Source organism: Hemitrygon akajei, chromosome 6, assembly GCF_048418815.1.
Source record: "Hemitrygon akajei chromosome 6, sHemAka1.3, whole genome shotgun sequence".
Lineage (NCBI taxonomy): Eukaryota > Metazoa > Chordata > Chondrichthyes > Myliobatiformes > Dasyatidae > Hemitrygon > Hemitrygon akajei.
In genome coordinates, this window is record NC_133129.1 from 40,503,593 (window position 1) to 40,526,988 (window position 23,396).

Consider the following 23,396-nt stretch of genomic DNA (forward strand, 5'->3'; position numbering starts at 1 on the left):
TTTTTTGTCTCTATATTAACATTTTCAATTAGAACTGCAGTGTAAAATATAGTTCTTTAAAAGGACAAGGAAATGACATAGGCAATTTGTTTGAATTCATGTCACATACCAGTGACAATAAACCTGATTCTGTAACTAGTGTGCAAATATGAATACTAGTCATGTTCTTTGAACATTGTTCATACAACTGGCATTTTCACATTCTCCAAGACTGGGACTATACTGTGCATTGAATGGATGAATGTACTGTGTATTACAGTACATTAGGTTTGAGCACATTTGACCAGACCCCCCCAAAAAAAATCATCATTAAATAGTCAAAATATGATTAGTATTATAAAAACAGAAAATGCTGAAACTATCAGCATCTACTTCAAGGCTTTAAAAAAAAAAATTCCAATTCTAATGAAAATTCAAATACGTTACATTTCAGGGGTAGTGTGTTTCATGACCTGAAATGTAATTTTTGCTGCCCACAAAAGATGTGTTGCTTGATGTACTGTATTTTCAGCAATTTTTTAAAAAAACTATATTTCAGATTTCCAGCAACTGCAGCTTTTGGTTAACAATGACCATTGCTACCTCTATCTGGCTTTGAAAGTCATGAAGCTATTCTTGTCCCATTGTTTTCATTACCTTTTTAAATATGAAATTAAGTACTAGTTCAATTTATTAAACTTCCATAGATACTGGATTGTACAGGCATAATCAGTTTTTGTTTAACAACTTTCAATTAATGTAAGTACAGGACATTTTAAAATTGTCATTGTCATCACTTGAGGTATATATTAATATATATAGTAAAGTTAATAACCTTGACCTGGCAGTATTTTTAGTTTATTACTAACAACCCTATCAACAGAACAAAAACAAGTGAAAATTTAATGTGGTATTTTCATTATAAAAAGCAACAACTTTCAATAATGGGGATGCTGGAAATTAATGTTAACAATGAATAGGCCTTTCTCCCCACCCACCCAAGTTCTCAGGCATTTATTAACTCAACTTGTTTTGATCAAGAAGTATTCAACTGAATTAAGTCTTTCCTGCAATGGAACAACAGGTCAGAGAGGAAAAAGAAAATCACTGAATAGCAATTGAATGGATTTATAGATGGATTTGTTCACCCTCAAATCAAAGTAATAGGTTATTTGTAATGTCTTTTATACACAACTGTTTTTGTAACACACTTTGTTCAAACTTGTTTCGAATTGTCATCTACTTAGCATTGTTCACACCCTACGTTAGAATAACAATAACAAAATGAAAATACTTAGCAGGTCAGGCAGCATATGTGGGCAGAAACAGTATTTTCAGTGAAAAGTTGTCAATCTGAAATATTAATTCCCTTTCAACAGATGCTGCCAGCTGTTCTTTTCCAGCATTTCATTTTTATCAAGGATTTCCTTTATCTGTAGTTTCCTTTATTTTTTTTGATTCTATTAAAATCTACTAAGATGGTTGTAGTAATGGGTAGGTTTATGGACAGCAGAAGCAATAGCAGATATGTAACCAGAATGCCTCCCATTTCTCTGGCTCAACTTGGTGATTTGAGCAGAATACACATTTCTGAGCATGTGATCTGAAATCAAAAAGAGTAGTTCTGGATTTCTACTGTAGGAGCAGCTCCAATTGCACAAATTTCAAGCCTCAAGTTCTAGTACATAAAGTAACAGTGATATTATCATTATGTTTTGACATGGTGAATTCAAGGATGCACCATTTTACATAGCTCAAAGGCAGATGGGGAGTTGAGGTATGGATCAGACACAACCCAGCTGAATGATCCATGCTACATCTATGCAAGGTGCAAGCCATGCTTATACCCACTTAACTATAAAATCATGATAATTTACAAGAACAGTTTTTACATTTCAACAAATGCATTGACAAAATGCACCAAAACACTCGTCCTTGAGAAAGATAATCTCATATACAAATCAGTTATAGAGTAAATAGCATTATAAGGATGTTCTAAACTGACAGATTAACATCATTATTATAATATGCAAAGTATAACTAGTAATTTAAATTATAAAACTGACAATATTTACATACTCTTAAAAAGTAATCTGATATGGATGAAAATTAAAATGGTTACAGTCTACTTAGCTGATATATGGCCTGGTGTAGACTGCCTTTAATGCAAGTAATAATTTAATAACTGGTGTGCACAATGCTGTAATTACAGGCAGGCTGTAATATTGAAGGTAAAATGAGATATCATGGACTTTTATTAAGCCAAACATTTTCAAAATCCCCCGTTTTGTTGGAGGAAGGCATCGGAATCGCCAATAGCTAACAATGTCATGGTAGCAGCGAAGGTCATGCCCTGATATTGCTAGGTCCGCCTGCAATTAGAAATAATGAATTTTAACCAAGTGCATAAAATAATTTTCTTCCATTTTTGCAGAGAAATGCTTATGTTCATGAGGGTATTTAATCCATTACTTTTATTAATGTTTAATTTACATACGTAACCAAATAAATTACCCCAAGGTTCTTAACAAGAGCAAAAATAATATTTTTATCAACAATCTACAGGGAGCATAACAAGATGGTTGACCTGAAGCCTGGTCTTAAGGATTGTTGTCAGGGAGGACAGAGTCAAGATGGAAGGACCATAGAGAGCTTTGAAGTTTGGGGCCAAAACAACTAAGATTTACCTAGGATGGGACACAAAAAGTTAACCAGAAGAACTTTGCACTGTGGAAATAAGGCAGTAGACAAAATTTTAAATAGCAGATAAACTGAGACAGGCAAATGCAGGCAACATTAGAGGTAGAAATAGGCAGTTATAGTGATTCATTAATTGGAAAATTTATCTCTGGGGCAAACAAGTCAATTTACAAATGCTTTGGCTTTGTTATGCAGTTGCCAGGTATGGAAATACACGTTAAGGAAAGGAGTTACATTGGTTAAATTCCAGTACCATGATTTATGACTTGTAAATCATAAGACCATTTACCATCTAAATATCCATCTAAAAGGAAATTAAAGTCTGATATTAGAACAGAAGGCAAATTCCACTATTTAAGTTACAAGAAATACAGTAAAACATCAAAACTATTTACAACTATATCAAAGCATCCATATTCCATTTTATATACCAACAGTGACTAGTTGAGAGACAATTCTGATTAAAAGGTTTGGCCTGACATACTATATATTAACAAATGCTCAGCAAAATAGTGCAGTGCCTGGAAAGTTGTCCTCTACACCTATATAAATTTACTTCACACTTCAGTGGATTACATTTGTGTGTAAATGACAAACTGCTTTTGGCAGTCAGCATTATTTACTCTGTAAGCATCATGGTGTAGATTAGAAACAAATTTATTTTGACCTAAAAGTAATGAAGACATGATCTAGGACGGGAGTGTGTTTAGTGATCCTGCTCCTGAAGTTGATAGTCTCTCTCTTAGCCACTCATCTTGGCAGCAGTATGTTGTCATTATTAAGGAAGCACAGATACCACAAAATCTCAACAGGTTACTATCAGTGTCTCAACACAATTGGCACTGAAACACCCGTCCTTTTTTAAAAAGAAAAGTGGATATGTTTACCTCGGATTGGTAGACATGTTTGCCGAAGCATTGATGAGGGGAAGTCAGTGCAGAGCTCTTTTGCAAAATACAGTGGATTCCAGTTAAATGGTTAATCAGGGCAGCAACTTACTTGGGACAACTCTTAACAAAAACTAATCAAAATAGCCAGGATTCCCTTTGTTTATTTGGGACACGATACCACTAACTGGGACAGAAGTCTGTTGCCAAGCAGTTTCTAACCAGTCAGTTGTGTGCACTTGTGTGGCTGGTAACACTATACCGTGCTTAGAGGGAACAGTTTATAAATAGCATCAGCTGCTTATGTTTGCGTTCAAAAAGCAGTGATTTCCGTCAATGATAGTTAATGAGAAATAAGCAGTAAGACAATTTCAGAACTATTTTGCTCACTGCTGTTTTCAAGCATTCAGGCTTGGAGATGGTAGAAATTGCACAGGGTGAAAATGAAACAATTTCACTACTTCAAGTTAGGAACAATGAAGAATTTGAAGGTATCAACAATCATCTTGAATGTTACAATGAAAATGAAGATTTGGAGGATGCAGTAATCAAAATCATATGAAGGCAGTCCGTTATCTGCACTAGGTGCCTGTGCCAATTTGTTCATTTGCAGTCAAAAGAACACAGCAGTGTACACTGGAGGAATTCTTGTCAAAAACTATTAGTTCTTAATACTATAGTACTGTAGTATTGATAGTGTTCTAATTGGTTCTATATTTCATGAAATACATAATTTTTACTCAGTATGTCTTTTCTATATCTTTTAACTACTTTCATGAAACTTCAGCTCGTTGGGGCAGTCGCTTAGAGACATCAAAATGTACTGGACCTGATGTGTCCCAATTAACTGGAATCCGCTATAAATTCACCTGGACCAAAAAGTCTTGGCAAGATTGGAGACAGGGCAAAAGAATTGGTTAGTATCAAACTCAGTGAACAGAAGCCAGAAGCTATATCATGGATTGTGGTCACATCACATTAGAAACCGTATGTAAACCTTGCTGTGCTCAATTGCTGTTGCAGTACAAATTTAAAATGATTGAAAATGCTGAATACAAGAGCATTTGAGATGTTACAGAATTAACAATGATTGTAAACCTCTAACATAATATTTATATTTAAGAAATTCATCTAATTCTATTGAAATTATGATGCAATAGAACAAAATTAGAACTAAAGAACCAGGAGTGAGAATGCAACTAATGATTTGACAAGGTTGCCCTTTATGGGACCTTCTCATGTCCCTCTAGATGGATGTTATCATGCAAAGCTGAATTTCTAATTTTAAATATAGTTATTTTGCATTGAGTTGAACTGGTACTACATATTTTATTATACACACTGTGTGGGCCTTTATGTGTCCATATCATTCCCTAAATGGCACATCTTTTCTTTAAATAAAAGTCAATATTACTCATTCTTATCAACTGTCACAGCCTTACAGTATCAACACTCACCTTCTTGCTCTGGCAGCTCTTTTATTAAAATTAATTTACTGCACATTCTAAAGTGATAAGGTTTTTCAACAAGGTACTGAATCTGAAAGCATCAGAAGAATTGCTGGGTACACTGATTACTCATATTTAAGCTTTCCAGAATATGTTTTTAAAAAAAATTCTTTCCATGTACAAATACCAAGAAAGCTGGGTAATTAAAGATCAATTAACATTTGTGCAAAGGAATTGCATTGTTGAGTGCTGAGGTGTAGAATTTAATTCAATTCTCTCTCCTCCTACAAAAACTTTGTCTATTTGAAGCTCAACAAGTCAGGTTGAGTCTGTGATCTAATAACTTTGCAAATTAAATATCTTTGTGCCGGCTGGTGATGTAGTGGCATCTGGACCAGACTTTGAGGGTTCAAATCCAGCCAGCTCCTTGCACGCTTTCATTCAGTGCTGGGTTGAGCATTAAGCCAACAACTGCCTTAAAAAAGATGAATGCTAAGGAAACGGCAAGGTTACCACCTGATGCACCACGAGATGTGGAGAGGAACAACACAAAGTCCTTTTAAAGGGATTATCTTTCTCTGGATTTTATTATGCTCCTACATTTATCATAAAAAATATAAATACCAACCTCTTATGAAAAAGAATCTAGTGCTTTCCCGATGTATATGATGAATAAACTCCTCTCGGACTGCCCGCTGGGTACAGGTATCGATTATAACTGATGCTTCGATGACAAGCTGTGCAAAGGGGGCAGAGTTTGTCATTGAAATGCCGATTATAATCGATACCTGTATCCGGATGGAAGACGAGAAGAGTTTATTCATCAACCAGATATCTTTATGTTATAGTTATGTTAAAGTCTATAAAATGATAAATTATGTCCCTTACCAGTTCTTCTATTAATCTGTACACTGTTCCTTCAATTGCATGTTCAAGATTTTGAGCAGCAATTAGCAGCTTCAGCATAAGCAAGGTCCATGAAGCAGCAACTACCAACAGAGCCAACCTATACAAGAGTAAGAAAAGGCACCAATAATGATTTCATTAACTCAATTAAAAAACACCAACACAAAACATTGCTTATTAGAAAATATGAAACAGCAGAATATGCTGTAAACTATCAGTAGGGCAGGCAGCATGTATAAAGGAAAACAGTTTGCATCTCAGGTCAATGACCTTGGAACTGAAATAGTCATTGATCTGAAATGCTAACTTTTCTTTTCTCCATTGATATTGCCTGATCTGCCATTAAAAGGAAAATGAAAGTTACTGGGCAATCATGGAATAGTAATAACAGTCACCATTTTTCTAACAAAAAATTCTTAACATACTGTTGATGAATTCAGCCTTCAAACTGGATCATATAACAAGCATCATGCATTTTCTTTAAGCTTGTTTGAATCCATAAGGTGTTCATTCTTCAGCTGGTATAGGCTACAGCAGTTTGGTGCTGCTATGTCATATACTTGGTACCAAATTTTTGTTAAGCAATCAAATCAGAAATGTTAAAAAAAAAATCAGGATTAAACAAAAATGTTGACACTGAAAATTGTCGCATTGTGCGCTGAAAATGGTTTATCTATTGACTAAGCAACACACACAAAATACTGGAGGAACTCAGCAGGCCAGGCAGCATCTATAGAAAAAAGTATGGTCGATGTTTTGGGCCAAGACCCTTTGGCAGGACTGGAGGGAAAAAAAAGAGTAGATTTAAAAGGTAGGGGAGGGGACAGATAAACAAGATGATAGGTGAAACCAAGAGGGAGAGGGATGAAGTAAACGGCTTGGAAGTTGATTAGTAAAGAGATACAGGCCTAGAGAAGGGAGAGTCTGATAGGTGAGGATAGGTGGTCATGGAAGAAAGGGGGGAGGAGCACTAGAGGGAAGCAATGGGCAGGCAAGAAGATAAGGTGAGAGGGGGAAAAAGGGATGGGGACTGGTTAAGGAGAGAGTGGGGGGGGGGGGGGGGTCCCATTACTGGAAGTTTGAGAAATCAACAATCATGCCACCAGGTTGGAGGCTACCCAGATGCAATGCAAGGTGTTGTTCCTCCAACCTGTGTGGCCACTGGGAGATACTGCTTCTGATTGAGTGTGTAGGTGTTCAGCAAAATGGTCTCCCAATCTCACTTTCACCTATCACCTTTGTTTTTCTCTCTCTCTCCTCCCTCCAGCTTTTAAATCTACTCCATCTTTTTTCCCTCCACTCCTGCTGAAAGGTTTGGCCCAAAATGTCGACCACTCCACCCCCCCCCCTCATCCCATAGATGCTGCCTGGCCTGCTGAGATCCTCCAGCATTTTGTGTGGCTTGGATTTCTAGCATCTGTCGATTCTATTGTTTATCTAATGACTAAAATGAAGATCTAACACAGCCCCCGCACATGGCATTCCCAGATTTGCATACTAGTGGATATTTTATATATCCAAGTTCCTTACATATTTTATAGTTGTGTATTTTTATAAGGAATAATATTTATATACACAAATTCCTACCTCCAGGTGTTCATTTGAACTGTACATCTATGCTTTATCACAACACGTTTTGAAAAAAAAAATCAATCATTGGCTACAAGGTGCCATGGGATACTCTTGATATTGTAAAACATGACATAAATTCGAGGTTTTCCTTCACAGATATTTCCTGTGTTAAGTGTTGGTGACATCTAGTGACAGTATAAATGATCCACAAGAATATTGTGCAATTATGTCTTGTCAGTGGAAATTTCATGAAAAAAATATTACAGATCTGTAATGTTTTATTTAACCAAAGCAATTGAGCAATCCAAAAATCCCAGAGTTAATCATTAAACAACTGTACTGATATACAGAATTCCTCAGAATTGGATTAACATTTGATAATTAGCATAGATCTTTAAAGCATACTTCAATTAAAGCATGTCACATGTAGAAGGGGGAATAGACCTTTCACACCACGTGGAATTACGAGAAGTGATGTTACTGGAAAACATTATCTAATTGGTTTCAATAGATCATACTTGACGATTTGATTACATTTTAATAGTTTCAACAATATATATTTTCTCATTCATTCTTAGGATGTGGACATTGCTGGTATTGCCATCTTTTATTGTTCATTCTTAATTGCCGCAAGGCTAACTTCACTATTATGTCTGGAGTCACAAAACCAGAAGTAGGAACAAGTTCTGAAGATTTACTGAACCACTTCCAATTACATAGCAACATTACTGAGCCAGGGGACCAATATTCTTCACTACATACTAGACATGGTAATTAATATTGCTAATTAATCCCTTCTCATTGCACAATATCCAATCTAGGATAGCCCACTCTCTAGTCAAATACAGGTCCAAAAATCCATCTTCTACATGCTCCAGAAATTCCTCCTGCAACCATTGTTACTAATTTTTTCAGAATGAACTATCCATAGATTAAAATCTCAAAATGCTGAGTTCAGGGGTTAAGGGAGACATTAGCCCTAGTCAACAGATAGTCAGTTTCACAGTATCTACTTTATCCTTGGTTTCTGTTGCTTTTAATATTTAGTTGTACAACTCAGATTTGGTACCAGGTTGTTGCAGCAAGAATTTTCTGCTTTTATATTCCAATCCCCCTTGAAGTAAGATCAACATTCTATTAGCCTTCTCTATTACTGGCTACATGTGTGTAAGCTTTCTATGTTCTAGGGGTTCCAAAACACTGTTGCAGTTTTCTACAGTTTTACTCTATTTAAATAACACCTCATTTTTATTTCTCCTTCCAAAATGAAGGACTTCACACATTCCCACATTATACTCTATTTCAATATTTTTCTGTAAACTTGTATCCTCCTCACAAATTTCCCTTCCACCCATTTTTAATGTCATCTGCAAATTTGTCTACAATACATTCACTTCCCTCCTCCAGTTAACTTGTACGTGCTGCAAATCTGACAGGTTGCTAATCAGAAAACTACTTGAAAAAAAAATTCCCTACTCACTGCTATTGCCTGGTCATCAGATCAAAAGCTCAAGAATGAAAAGTGACACAGAGTGTGATAGATTGCTGAAGCACACATATTACAAACATAGTCGGCCTAAACAACTGCCCCCACCTGTTTTGGTTCTATAGCCTAGACTCTTGGCTTGAAGAAAGAAGATTGTTAGCAATGAGCAGCTTACCAGTTTTTTGTTCTCTTTGGAGTAAGTCTGCTTTTCTGAATCATGTTATCTACGAGGTAGTAAAGCAGTATCATTATCCCAACAACGTACAGCATTACATACAGAATGAAGGTCACATGAAAAGGTGCTTCAAATTGCCATTGAATCTTATCCTGTAGTTTAACAAGTCATAAAGCAAGACGGGATATCAGATGCCTGGGCTTCAGCTATTTACAACCTCTAAACATGATATCGTTGAGATCCAAATTATAAATTAATGCACAAGGTGGCAAATAGAATAGAAATGTGATTTATTCCTTTTGATAGCAAACATAGAAAAACTGATCTTTTTAAAAATAATGGTTAAGAGACAAATATTCCAAATCAAAGGAAGCTTGTGCATCCTTGTACAGGAATCACATTCTTACATGGAGTGAGTAGGCCCTTTCTTCTGACTTCAGAATTCCTAGCCTACCTAGACCTTCCTTCTTGCCATTTATCCTCCAAATACATTTCTCAAAGAGTGGGTTCAGGTGACCCAAGGTTTAAATGTGCAGGAACAGAGAGACTGTTCATATCTGGAACAGAGGGCTATATATTTATAAAGGTACTTTGATATATGTGGAGAAGTGGAAAATAGGACCTTAGTTGGTTGTAATTTAAAGTAACTAAAGGACAAATTATGGCTGGAGAACTCAGACCCAGGATTCTGTTCAGGACTCTGCATTCTGTTGGTATTCAGGGACACTACGTCTATCCTGGTCCAACTAGTTACTAGTTAACCATATTATGGTAGTCAAGAAGGTGAGTAAAGGTGTCATGATACATACCACCAATGGCAAGGGATGAGATCTTTGAACTGAACGTAGTCAAGCAGATTAAACACAAGAACCTAAATGATATTTCCTGTATCATGTGCCAGTCAGAGTAGAGCTAAAAGGATAAATTAGATTAATGCATGGCTCGATGAATAGTGTAAGTGGAGGGATGCAAGTTCCTGAGACCTTGTTACTTGTTCTGACGGAGTTGAAACAGTAGGCTCGATATTGGGGATACAGTATTAAACAAGAAATTAGACATGCATGCAATAAAGGTTAACAGTACTTTACAAATACTTTAATCTACATATAGATGCAGCTAACCGATTAGTAATGATGCTTGCTAGAGGAATTCCTGAGGTGAACACAGGATGGTTTTCTGGACCAATTGAGGAATCAACAGTGTAGGCCACCCAAGACTGTGCATTGCGCAATGAAATGATTAATAAGCAATCATATCATGTGTGGCCTTTGGGGAGGCAATTTAATGAAGACTGTGATTCTGAAACTCAGATTCCCAAGCCAAACTGTCATGGATAAGGTGATCGTTGTTTAAAATAGATTGTGGACCATTATTTATGGGGATTAACAGTTAGCTAGCAATGACAAACATCTAAGAAAAGCACAGATTTAAAAAACAACCAATTCCTTCCTGGGTAGGGGCTGGGGAAGAAGATAAAAGCAGGAATGTGGCTCAACTGTGAGTAACAGGTGAAAGTAAGAATATTATTAAATCCAAGCAGGAAATATACAAATTGGCCCAAAAATGTACCAAACCTGAGGATAAGGAACAGCTTTGAACTCAAAGTGGTTGATTAAGAAGGTGAAAACAGTATGCAGTAAGCCTGCAGACAACACAAAACTAATTAAAAGTGCTATAGACCCAGTTGTAAAGAGAGAAAAAGCTAATCAAATGTAGATCCCTTACAGTAAGAGAATTTATAACGGAGAACAAAAATGACCAGACCAGTTAGACAAATGCTTTGGTTTTGCCTTTAAAGGAGAACACAGATAATCAGACTCTGCCTGATTGACTGTTTGTAATAATCATTTACTGACAACTGAAAGCAGGAGAAAAAGCAACTTGAATCTTATTCAGAATTTCAAATAGTGCACTGCCCTTGTTTGATCCCTAGCATTCTGTAAAATATACAACTTTGCCAGCTGCCTACAGTTCAATAAGTTGTACTGCTGCACTTAAGATAATGACTTTACAAGAGCAGTTAGGAATGGTCAATAAATGCTGGTCTTGTCAGCAATAGGCACATCCTGTAGTCTATTGATAAGGGTAAGCCATCTAAGATTGAGATAAGGAGAAATGTACTCTCTGCAGAGAGTGTTGATCTATTAAAATTCTCCACCACAGAAACCAGTTAAAGCCAAATAATTAAATATAATCAACGAGTTAAACATTGTTCTCAGGACTAGAGAATGAAAGGACATGGAAGAAAATTACTGAATTTGGATAATCTGCCATAATCATATTTAAGGATGAAGCAAGCTTTGAGAGTTGAAAGGCCTGCCCTGGTCTTATTTTCTATATAATAAACAAATATTCTATTAGAACTTCAATGTTGATTTAGAAGAGTGTACAGGCCCTTTGTTTAATGTCTCAGCATGTACTTGGCATCAAGCTTTATAAAAAAATACCTTTCTGATTCAGAGTCAGAGGGATATACTATTTATTGGTTAATACAGAAGCCTTACAAAATCAATGACATTAGATAATGAATACTTGCACTTTATAAATGAAGCCAGGGCTGTTGGTAAAGGAAGCACTTTGGGAGAAAACTTCCCCAAAATGACTCAGATGAAACCCATTCCTTTCATTACTCACCAATAACTTCCAGAAATCTTTGTGCCATCTTACTAGTGATTGGTTGAGGACTAGTTCAGAGGTGCTTGAAAGAGGATGGTCCCTGTGAAATGCTCTCACTCTCGCACTATACAAATTTAAATTCAAAAGTAATGGGCCTGAAAGCACAAATTTACTCATTAGCACAGCCATCATGATGACTATTTGTTCCATTGAAAGTAATTTACAAGAAGGTTGCTGAAAGTAGAAAGAATTATAGGGAAGTTAGATTGAGGATCAGAGATTAAAATAAGATCAAAGAAAATGCAAATAAAACAGACAGACATACTTTATTGATCCCAAGGGAAATTGGGTTTCATTACAGCCACACCAACCAAGAATAGTGAAGAAATATAGCAATATAAAACCATAAATAATTAAATAATAATAAGTTAATCATGCCAAGTGGAAATAAGTCCAGGACCAGCCTATTGGCTCAGGGTGTCTGACACTCTGAGGGAGGAGTTGTAAAGTTTGATGGCCACAGGCAGGAATGACTTCCTATGACGCTCAGTGTTACATCTCGGTGGAATGAGTCTCTGGCTGAATGTACTCCTGTGCCTAACCAGTACATTATGGACTGGATAGGAGTCATTGTCCAAGATGGCATGCAACTTGGGAAGCATCCTCTTTTCAGACACCACCGTCAGAGAGTCCAGTTCCACCCCCACAATATCACTGGCCTTATGAAGGAGTTTATTGATTCTGTTGGTGTCTGCTACCCTCAGCCTGCTGCCCCAGCACACAACAGCAAACATGATAGCACTGGCCACCACAGCCTCATAGAACATCCTCAGCATTGTCCGGCAGATGTTAAAGGACCTCAGTTTCCTCAGGAAATAGAGACAGCTCTGACCCTTCTTGTAGACAGCCTCAGTGTTCTTTGACCAGTCCAGTTTATTGTCCATTTGTATCCCCAGGTATTTGTAATCCTCCACTATGTCCACACTGACCCCTTGGATGGAAACAGGGGTCACTGGTGCCTTGGCCCTCCTCAGGTCCACCACCAGCTCCTTAGTCTTTTTCCCGTTAAGCTGCAGATGATTCTGCTCGCACCATGTGACAAAGTTTCCCACCGTAGCCCTGTACTCAGCCTCATCTCCCTTGCTGATGCATCCAACTATAGCAGAGCCATCAGAAAACGTCTGAAGATAGCAAGACTCTGTGTTGCAGTTGAAGTCCGAGGTGTAGATGGTGAAGAGAAAGGGAGAATGGACAGTCCCCTGTGGAGCCCAGTGCTGCTGACCACTGTCTGACACACAGTGTTGCAAGCGCACGTACTGTGGTCTGCCAGTCAGGTAATCAATAATCCATGACACCAGGGAAGCATCCACCTGCATCACTGTCAGCTTCTCACCCAGCAGAGCAGGGCGGATGGTGTTGAACGCACTGGAGAAGTCGAAAAACATGACCCTCACAGTGCTCGCCAAAAACAAAATTATATAAATGACTATGAACGCTTGAGTTCTTTGCCAAAATCACATACATTGAGGTTTTGGAAATTGAATAGATACTTATAAAACAATTTAATCTGACAAAAGGAGAGAAAAAGTGATATTGAAGTGAATGTAAAACATTGAATCTCATGTGCATGTCCATCAAACCTGAGAGAAGAGATGGGATAGTATTTTGCAGAAAACATGTTTATCAAAACCTCCTATATTATATAGGCAAAATCAGAGAAATGATGGAATTTTATATAATATATATTTTTAATAAAACAAACCAAAACGTACCGTGCAGATATTCAAACATGATGAAAACAGCAGCACTTAGCAGAAAAGATGTTATTGCAAGACCAATTACTTCTCCTTTAGTAAGTCTCATATTGTCCATTTCTGGCCATAAACTAATCTGGAATTACAAAAAAAAAACTTAATAAATGCCATGGATGGGAATAAGATTTTTCAACAAGTTTATTACCATAATTTTTCCAACTGCTTTTGACTATTTTGTCAGTATTCAACATGATGAGCATCTCTGCTTAGGAGTGAACCTACTTTTTCATTTCTTCATTTCAGATTAAAGCACAGCAGAGGTAAGAACTGATTGAAATTCATTCTATTTTCTAATAACATCCTAACATCAACATCGTGATACTAATTTAGGCCTCCAATGCTTCACAAATTAAATTCAGCATTTTATTAGGCTGCAAATTGGTAATTGGGACATGTGCCAATGTGTAAAGCAGTCACAGGCAGAATTACCTCCTACCAGAACAATAACTTAAGTTCCAACTACAGTCCTATCATAGTGAACAACCTTTTTTGTTAAAGGAAAATGCACAAAAAAAATCATGAATCAACCCTAGTCCAAGCAATGGACTTTGTTCGAATACATTATCTGAACAAGAGCCTGGAGAGGTATCTACATCATAAGCATGTATGCATTAACACAACATAATCTGTTTTATTACCCCCATCAACCTGGACCTAAAACATCAGTGCCAACAGAAACATTAATACCTTCAATCCTGGAGCACTCAAGGACTCCATAAAGGCAGCTCTTCCCATATGGAACCTCATACAATATGTCAACACCCAGGTGTTGCAAAGCGCCCACAGCTTATGGGCTGCCCAGAAGTTCACCATAATTGGCACCTGTCTACAAATTCTGTTTACCTACTGAGAACCAGGACATTTCATGTGAATGACCAAGAGATCAAGGAGGCAGTTAACTACACATGTATAGTGTTCTTCGATTGGACGCTCCATCTTATGCCAGTTTTAAAAAAATGGCTTTATAGGCATCTATAGGAGGAGTTCCGAATCAGAATCAGGTTTATTATCACCAGCATGTGATGTGAAATTTGTTAACTCCAACAAAAACCTGTACTCTAAGAACAGATGGTGACAAGGATGCAGGAGATACAGCAACACATTGACAGTCATGACATGTGTCAACTCTTCAATACTCTATTTAAAAAATTTTGTTACCCAATCACCAAAGGTCCATCCCACAAGAACAGGGTGAAAATGTCAGACACAGGCAATGCCAACAGGAAAGAACACTTTGCTAGTCCCATTCACTATGGACATTTGAACCCACCACATATTCTCCGTGCCATAACAGGTTGATCTGAAGGCCCTTCACTTCCTGAAGCTAACCAGTCCCCCTCCACAACTGACAAGTGATCTTAGGTATGAAAAGTTAAACCTGTCTCTTTCCACATTGTCTTAAGCCTTGACCATTAATTGAATGTACACTTAACATTTTTGATAAGTAAGCTTGGTAAAAGGGTTTAAAAAATAGAATATGCATTTTGAATAGTCAAGTAGTTTTGGAAACAAAGGTTCATTTAAAAAAAATGCTACTATTGCAACTCATACACAGTGTCATAAAAAATGATTTGGAATAACTCCTGGAAGCTGCTACTCTACAAACAGCTTAATGGTCAAATCAAAGTGAATAATGAGAAAAATATTAACCAGCAAAGCAAAAGACCAATCGTTACAATGTAGTTCAAAGGTTGCTAATTTTTTTAATGTACAGATTTGTAGAAGTATTTTAAAAAGCACATTAGTTAACATGGGTAATTTTATGAGTTCATGATTCTGCAATCCAAAGCAGACTCTACACCTCACTATCCGATGATACATTGCATCAGTGAATAGTGAATACCTGAGAGCAAATTCAAGGCCATGAATTAGTTAATGAACTAATACTAAATAAATAATCCATTCTTTTATTCAAACATCTGAATTTTGTATTTAAAGGTTTGGATCCCTTTTATACTGTGAAGACAAATACATATTTATTTTACTCAGTAATAGGATACTACAGATCTACAAGTAGATGGAAATACAAAGCAGAAGTTAGAATCAAATCAGCCATTATATTAAACAACAGTGCAGGTTTGAAGGGCTTACTTATTCTCCAAACTACACAAGTATACGTCATTCAAAGATCTCCATTTAGAAGTTGCCATTACACTCAGATCGCATTTGCAAATAGGATTCAGTATTTATTACAAAATGTATACTTACTCCACCACCTACAGGAATCTTGTCCGCTGAAGATTTTGCCTTTAGATGCTTTTCCTGTAAAAGCTTTTGTTTCTGTTGAAGACCTGGTTCAAATAAAATTAAGAAGTCTTCAACTTTACTTTGTGTTACAGTTATGGAAACATGTACTCATACTTCTGATAAATTTTATAGTTTAAAATATTAATTGCAGGAAAAGTAATGCAAAACAAAAGCAAAATTAGATAAACAATTAAATCAAAGATTTACTACTTGTTAAATTAATAAGCATCAAAAACTCAACTGGTACTCAAGCTATCATTCCTGTAGATGAACGTTTGAGTTCTGTGATTGGTTTGCACATTGGCAGCTGTCCCAATTACCAATTTACAGTAACAGATGCTTTTCAATTTAAAATGCAAATAAAGATGAGTAGAAATCAGTTTTGAAAAGTTTACAGAGCATGTCTGATATTTTATGCCATTATATTTGTTTATCAATCATGATAAACATTTCTAGCAACCCAAAAAATGCTGGAGAAACTCAGCAAGTCAGGCAGTACCTATGGAGGGAAAATAAATAGCCAATATGTTGGACTGAGACCCTTCATTATTACTGGAAAGCTGAAATAAAAAAGGTGATGGGGAGGGGGAACTAGAAGGTGAGACCAGGTAAGGTGGAAGGTAGATGGGTGCAGGGGTGGGGGACGAAGTAAGAAGCTACGGTGGAAGAGGCAAAGGGCAGAAGAAGAAAGAATCTAATAGTAGGGGACAGTGGACCATGGAAGAAGGGGAACCAGAGGGAGGTGATGGGTGGGTGAAAAGAGAAGGGCTGAGAAGGTAACTAGAATAAGAAATTTTTTTAAAAAAGAGGAGAGAGGTAGGAGAAATTACTGGAAGTTAGAGAAATCAAAGTTCATGCATCAGGTTGGAGCTTCAGACAATATGGAGCAACACCTCATATCCATTAACAGCCCATCAATCACGCACACTGCTTTATCCTGGCTATTGTGTCAGATTGAGGCTATGCTCATTCAGGGAAGTGGCAGAAAGCAACTTATCTGCTCATGTCTGAATGCTGTCATAATTTGTTACATTCAGACATGGATTGTTTCAGATGCTGAAGAGTTTGCAATGGGTTGAACATTAAGCAGTCATCAGCAAACATCCTGACTTCTGACCAGATTGAAGTGAAGTGGCTGAAGATCATTTGGCCTAATACAGTGTCCGGGGAAATTCCTACAGTGATGTCCTGGGGTTATTTTGCTTTGTGTACGATATGACTCCTAATATTGGAGTGTTTCCCCCTTGATGCCCATTGATTACAATTTTAGTAGGGCTCTTTGATACATAGTTATCTCTTCCCCCCCCCCCCCCCCCCCCCCAATGTCAAGGGAAGTCACTTTCACCTCACCCCTGAAATTCAGGTCAGATTAAAAGTATGAAGCAAGGATGTGGTCAGGTGGTCAGGTCAGGAACTGAGTATATTTAGCATAACCAAACTAGAGCAGAGAGCAATTTACTAGCAAGTAAATACTGCTTGATAGTACCATCAATGACACTTTCAATCACTTTACCAATGAATGATCGATGATTGGGTTGTAATTAGCAGGACTGGATTTGTCCCGAGTGAAAACAGGTCAAATGTGGTCAATTTTCTTTATTGTCAGGTCCCAACAGGTACAACTTTGCCACACCCAGGAATGTACCCAAGTTAATGCCAGGTAGTCTGCCCAGTTTTATTGTTTGAAATTAACAGCAAATAGTACAACTAGGCAGATTGCTCGGCCATTTCAGAGCCTATTTGAGAATCAAGTATAGGGTTGGTTCCAGAATTATACAAAGACTATTCAGGGTAAGGATCGGCTTCCTTTCCTCATGTATAATAGCAAGCCAGATGGCCATTTGCAATAATTTGTTATCTCTTCTAGTGTCTTTATTAACGCAATACTCAAAATGCTGTTTTCCAAACCTCCTAAGCTGTAAACTTCAAGCAGGCCAAACCTGTAAGTAATCAGGCACCAAATGCTGGATCCATGAAAGGTCAGTATGAAGGTTTGAGGTTGAGGCCAGAGGATTCAAGCTTTCCACTTTTATGGTATTCAATTTAAAAATAGCTTTTCATCAAACTACCCACTCACCTGGAGTCATTCTAAGCATTGCAAGATTTGGGCTGACTGGTTTTTCTGATTTTTTGTGGCTCTTTTCAATACTGGACCTGTACAATACAAAAAATCTTTTATTTAAAAAACGCAATGCATAAAAACTTATTTATACTTTGTGCCCTGAAATATGCCTATTCTAATTTTAATTTTTTTCTGAAAAGTACATGAACACTTTATACACTTTCCTCTTGAAAGATATAATGAGACTGATCAATCTTTGCCACTGTCATGTTAAAATTATCTAAAATTCTTGAAGCGACCATGAAAGAAATGTAACCCAACTACGGTAGTTATTTTTCAATGTGAGTTCAGTGACATCACAACTGGACCCAATCTATTTTTAAAATTATTTATCTCTCATAGTAATGTAACATCAGACAAGTTTTCCCAATTACACTGATCAACTTCAAGAAATTCTTTGAATATTGGAACTTACACTCTGTGCATGTTATAAGATTAGTTTTTCCATTAAATTAAATCACTTCTTGGCAAGAAAAATGCCTCAGAGCCAACAATGAGGGTACCCAATCTATCCAAACTACATACTATGATCAGATCAGTTCTAAAGTAAACAACCCCAACCTTTGCTCTATACTTGTAAATGTCCCAGGAAATATTCTTAAAAACCTTTTCTGCTCCCTTCCCAACACTTTCATAATTCTTCCTTCCTAAAATGCAGGGACTATAATTCAAAATCGGGTTTATTATCACTGGCATGTGACGTGAAATTTGTTAACTTTGCAGCAGCAGTTCAATGCAATACATAATCTAGCAGAGGAGAAAAATAATAATAGTAAATAAAATAAAACATAATAAATAAATAAGTAAATCAATTACATATATTGAATAGATTTTTTTTTAAAGTGCAAAAACAGAAATACGGTATATTTAAAAAAAGTGAGGTAGTGTCCAAAGCTTCAATGTCCATTTAGGAATTGGATAGCAGAGGGGAAAAAGCTGTTCCTGAATCGCTGAGTGTGTGCCTTCAGGCTTCTGTATCTCCTACCTGATGGTGACAGTGAGAAAAGGGCATGCTCTGGGTGCTGGAGGTCCTTAATAATGGACGCTGCTTTTCTCAGACACCGCACCCTAAAGATGATCTGGGTAATTTGTACGCTAGTGCCCAAGATGGGGCTGACTAGATTTACAACCTTCTGCAGCTTCTTTCAGTCCTATGCAGTAGCCCCTCCATAGCAGACAGTGATGCAGCCTGTCAGAATGCTCTCCACAGTACAACTATAGAAGTTTGAGTGTATTTGTTGACATACCAAATCTCTTCAAATTCCTATAAAGTGTAGCCACTGATATGTTGGGACCAGGTTAGATCCTTAAAGATCTATGCCTAGAAACTTGAAGCTTCTCATTCTCTCCACTTCTGATCTCTCTATGAGGATTGGCATGTGTTCTTTCATCTTACCCTTCCTGAAGTTCACAATCAGCTGTTTTGTCTTACTGATGTTGAGTGCCAGGTTGTTGCTGCAGCACCATTCCACTAGTTGGCATATCTCAATTGAACACAATTGTCCAACTGAAACATGATCAAGTATGTTTTAATTTCTCTGCTTTTATGCTTGCATGCATAGATACCTTCAGGTTCATCTGCTCCTGCACACATTTAGGATAGAATCTATTATTCTATATTACCTCTCCTAATTCTTTCTACCAAAATATATCACCTTACATTTCCCAACATTAAATTTTAACTGCCATACATCTGGCCATTCCACCACCCTGTTTACTTCCTCGCCATTTTCACTATACTGAAAAATGTGTCATCCTCTAACTTAGAAATTATGAATTGCATAAATATGGTCCTCAACCCCAAAAAAAAAGACAGTTCTAACACTAACTTCTGGGGAACGTTTCAGTCCATCTTCTTCCAGTCCAGAAAAAGAAACACTCACTACGACCCTCTTTTGTGTTACCCATCCAACATTACATCTGTGTCTCTTTTACATCACATGCTTCAACTTTGCTGATAGGCTTGTAATGCAGCAACCTATCAAAAGCCTTCAGGAAGTCTACTTACGCATCAAATGGATTATCCTCCAGTCAATCAATTTTATTGAATTGGATAAACAGGACTTGCCCCTAACTATAGTTGGCATGAATTCTGAAGGTACTACTTGACTAACCATCTTATTTGAGGATCTGACAGCTTAATGGAATTCCCAAAAGCTTGATGAGTCTGGGCTTCCAAAATTATATTTCACAAAATTTCATGGGAAAGAACATTAGTCAAGTAGAAATCTAAGGCATTTCAGAAATAGTTTCATGAAGAATTAACTGGTTTAAGCATTGTAAAGATGAATATTCATTGGAAGAGTGATATTGAAGCATTTTTCTATCTTAAACCCTAGTACTTACATGAGATGATCAAGTGTGTTTGAAATTAAAGGTGTTACCAATCGATGCCGTGGAGTAAAAGAGATTTTTCCTTTCTCACTAGGAGATCCATTGATCTTCCTTCTATTTACAAAGAGCTGCTCAGGTTGTATTTTTATTCCAGCATGGAGATTCTTGTATCCACGGCATGGAGTGATATCTACTTCCCGAAATCTGTTCAATCCAGGCGTTGGAGCCATTATCCTAGAAAAACAAAAATATTTAAGACAGATTATGTAATTACGTAATTATGCAGTGTGGTCACTATTCAGTGGCAGCAACAGTAAACATTAATATTTTAACATACATAGTCTTCTGCTGAAGATTACGAGATAGGATAACAATTTTACTAAAAGACATATCCAATTGTTCCTTTGGATTTAATTGTTAATTGAATACTGCATTGCACTTTGAGAGTTAAGGGTTAAATACAACTGCACTAATCTTATTTGCCTGCATTTGGTCCCCATCCCTATAAATATTTTCTTTTCATGTACCCGTCTCAATGCCTTTTAAGCATTGTAACTGCACACACCTATGCAGTTTCCTCTGGCAACTCGTTCATAGACCCACAACCCCCGCCATGGGAAAAGTAAATTGCTCTTCACATCTCTTCTAAATTTCTCTCTTAAATCCATATCCTTTCACTTTAAGCTCTCCCACCTAGAGAAAAAGACAGTGTTTATCCATCTTACTTGCAGCCATCATGATTTTATAAATCTCTATAAGGTCACCCTGCTGCCTCCTACACTCCAGGGAAATAACTCCCGGACTATTTAGCTTCTTATAACTCAACAAATCCCTGTAACATCCTCGAAATTTCTGCACCTTTTCCAGCTCAATGATTCCTACCTAAAGCTGGGCAACCAGAATTGCACACAATGCTCCAAATATGATTCACTAACTTGTACAGGTGCAACTAGGCATTTGAACTCTTGTACACAATTGGCATGCCTGCCTTTATTGCCATTCCGTCTGCTTGTAGCAGGGAACTCTGTATCTGTACCCCTGGAGCAATAAACTCCTCTGCTGGAGGAAATTGATAAGTCAAGGGGTACAGATATAAAGTTGCCCGACACCTGTGGATGGATTGGCGATAGAGACAAGCACGCCAAATGGCTTAATCGAAATCAGAGGCGTGATATGTTAACTTACAGGAGCGATACAAGATCTGGTGCTGCAACATCAATATCTTGCACAATGTTAATAAAACTAAAGAGCTGATTGTTGATTTCAGGAAGTGTGTGCTTTGGGGAGGGGAGGGGTGGTGGGTGAACACATACCAGTCTACAGAGAAGGAAAAATAGCATGGAGAAATCAGCAGCTGGGTGTTTACACATCAGATGACCCATCCCAGACACAGTACACAGATGCAGTCAAAAGGAAGGTGCACTCTTGAGTTACCCTCAGCCGTGAAGTATAGAAGCCCAAAATCCCAGGAACTGCTACTCCCCTTCAATTTATACAACCCTGAGATTCATTTTGTTGCAGGCATACACAGTCTAAAAACAATAGAATCAATGAAAAAAATCATACCCAACAGGATAGTGCATATACAAGACAAAATAATAAATAGTAATAAGTAAATAAGCAATAAATATTGAGAACACGGGATGAAGTGTCCTTAAAAGTGAGCTCGTAGGTTGAGGGAACAGACTGTGATGGGGCAAGTGAAGGTATCCCTTGTGGTTCAAGAGCCTGATGGTTGAGGGGTAACAACTGTTCCTGAACCTGGAGGTGTGGGCTGAGACTTCTGTACCTTATTGCTGATGGTAGCAGCGAGAAAGGAGCATGACCTGAGTGGTGGGGTTCCCTGATGATGGATGCTGCTTTCCTGTGACAGCACTCTGTGCAGATGTGCTCCATAATGAGGAGGGCATTACCCATGATGAACTGGGCCATATCCATTTTTTTTGGGTAGGATTTATCCAATCAAGAGCCTTAAAACACATCTATAGAAGTTTGTCTAAGTTTGTTCTAGTTGTGCCTTTTCTTGAAAAAACCCGTATAATTTATGTTTAATTGTGAATGCTGCATATCTGATGCTATAGCAAGTACATTTTTCTCCTGTACTCACACACAATAAACTCAGCTTTGAAACAGTACTGATACAGATTTTCAACCTGAGACATTGACGTAGATCCCAGATACTGCTCAATCTACTAAATTCCTCCAGAAGGTGGTCTAAGGCTCCGAATTCCAATCTTTGCCGTCCCTCATGCGTCTATCTGTACCTCTAAGGCTCTCTGTTCAAACTAGGGTCCCACCATTTATTGTGCAAGTCCTGCCCCAGCTTAAATCACTAAAATACAGAACTCACCTTTAGCCAAGTTAAATTTCCACCTGTCATCCTTTTATACATTTCTCCAGTTCAACTTGATCCTGTTGTAACCTTGGATTATTTTCTTATTGAACGACCAATTTTAGGCCATCCACAAACTTACTAACCATGGTCACCAAAAGAAATAACATAAATGACAAACAAGAGTGGACCATCGAAACCTACAACACACCGCTTTTCACAGAATAACAGCCTCCCACTAATACCTACGGACTCCTACCAAGTCAGTTTCGACTCCGGTTGGTGATCAGGTCCCATGAGATCTAACCTTCCAGACTAGCTTACCATACATGGTGGACCAGAAACATTTACACGCAGTAAAACAAACTGAATCTCACGCTCACGGAAACGGTAACTGTGCATTCAGATTTTAGTTCCCATTTCCAGCCTGCAAAGTTCCTCTCGTTTATTATGGTGTCGTTGCTCCGGATCATACGGCCTACGTGCTCCATACCTTTTTGGATGGGCTGTTACAGGTTCATGTCGTCTTTAGCACCGGGGAGGGACCGGCTACCTCCTTCGCCGCAGTCCCAATCCAACCCCCACACAACCGGGGCCCTGCCCGGCCCGACCGTTGTCAACCGCCTTCAACCCCACTTCAAATTCAAGCGACCCGCCTGAGGCCACAACGTAATAGGCGCCACCAACGTAATATACCAGCCCCCGTCGTCCCTCGGGCGGTGGGAATCGCGATTGATGTCTCCGTGAACCAAACAGGATCTAGAGTTGTCAGGAGCCC

General features: G+C 37.7%; 1 protein-coding gene across 1 annotated transcript; it reads right to left on the bottom strand.

Moving 5' to 3' along the window:
* Nucleotides 1–63: 63 nt before the first annotated feature.
* Nucleotides 64–23,291, bottom strand: LOC140728988 (uncharacterized). The gene is made up of 9 exons (XM_073048200.1): nt 23,112–23,291; nt 20,299–20,520; nt 17,908–17,984; nt 15,792–15,874; nt 13,542–13,659; nt 11,788–11,924; nt 9,154–9,305; nt 5,903–6,020; nt 64–2,351 (listed from the first exon to the last, which is right to left on the bottom strand). Exons 2-9 carry the CDS (start codon nt 20,514–20,516, stop codon nt 2,109–2,111), a joined length of 1,146 nt encoding a protein of 381 aa, XP_072904301.1. The 5' UTR covers nt 20,517–20,520; nt 23,112–23,291; the 3' UTR covers nt 64–2,108.
* Nucleotides 23,292–23,396: the final 105 nt, after the last annotated feature.

Coding starts and splice junctions, on each gene's coding strand:
- LOC140728988 (XM_073048200.1), bottom strand. CDS start 20,516: ATGGCTCCAACGCCTGGATTGAACAGATTTCGGGAAGTAGATATCACT. Junction 13,660..15,791: donor AGATTCCTGTAGGTGGTGGA/GTAAGTATACAT, acceptor TTGTAATTCCAG/ATTAGTTTATGGCCAGAAAT. Junction 6,021..9,153: donor CCAAAGAGAACAAAAAACTG/GTAAGCTGCTCA, acceptor ACTCTTGTATAG/GTTGGCTCTGTTGGTAGTTG.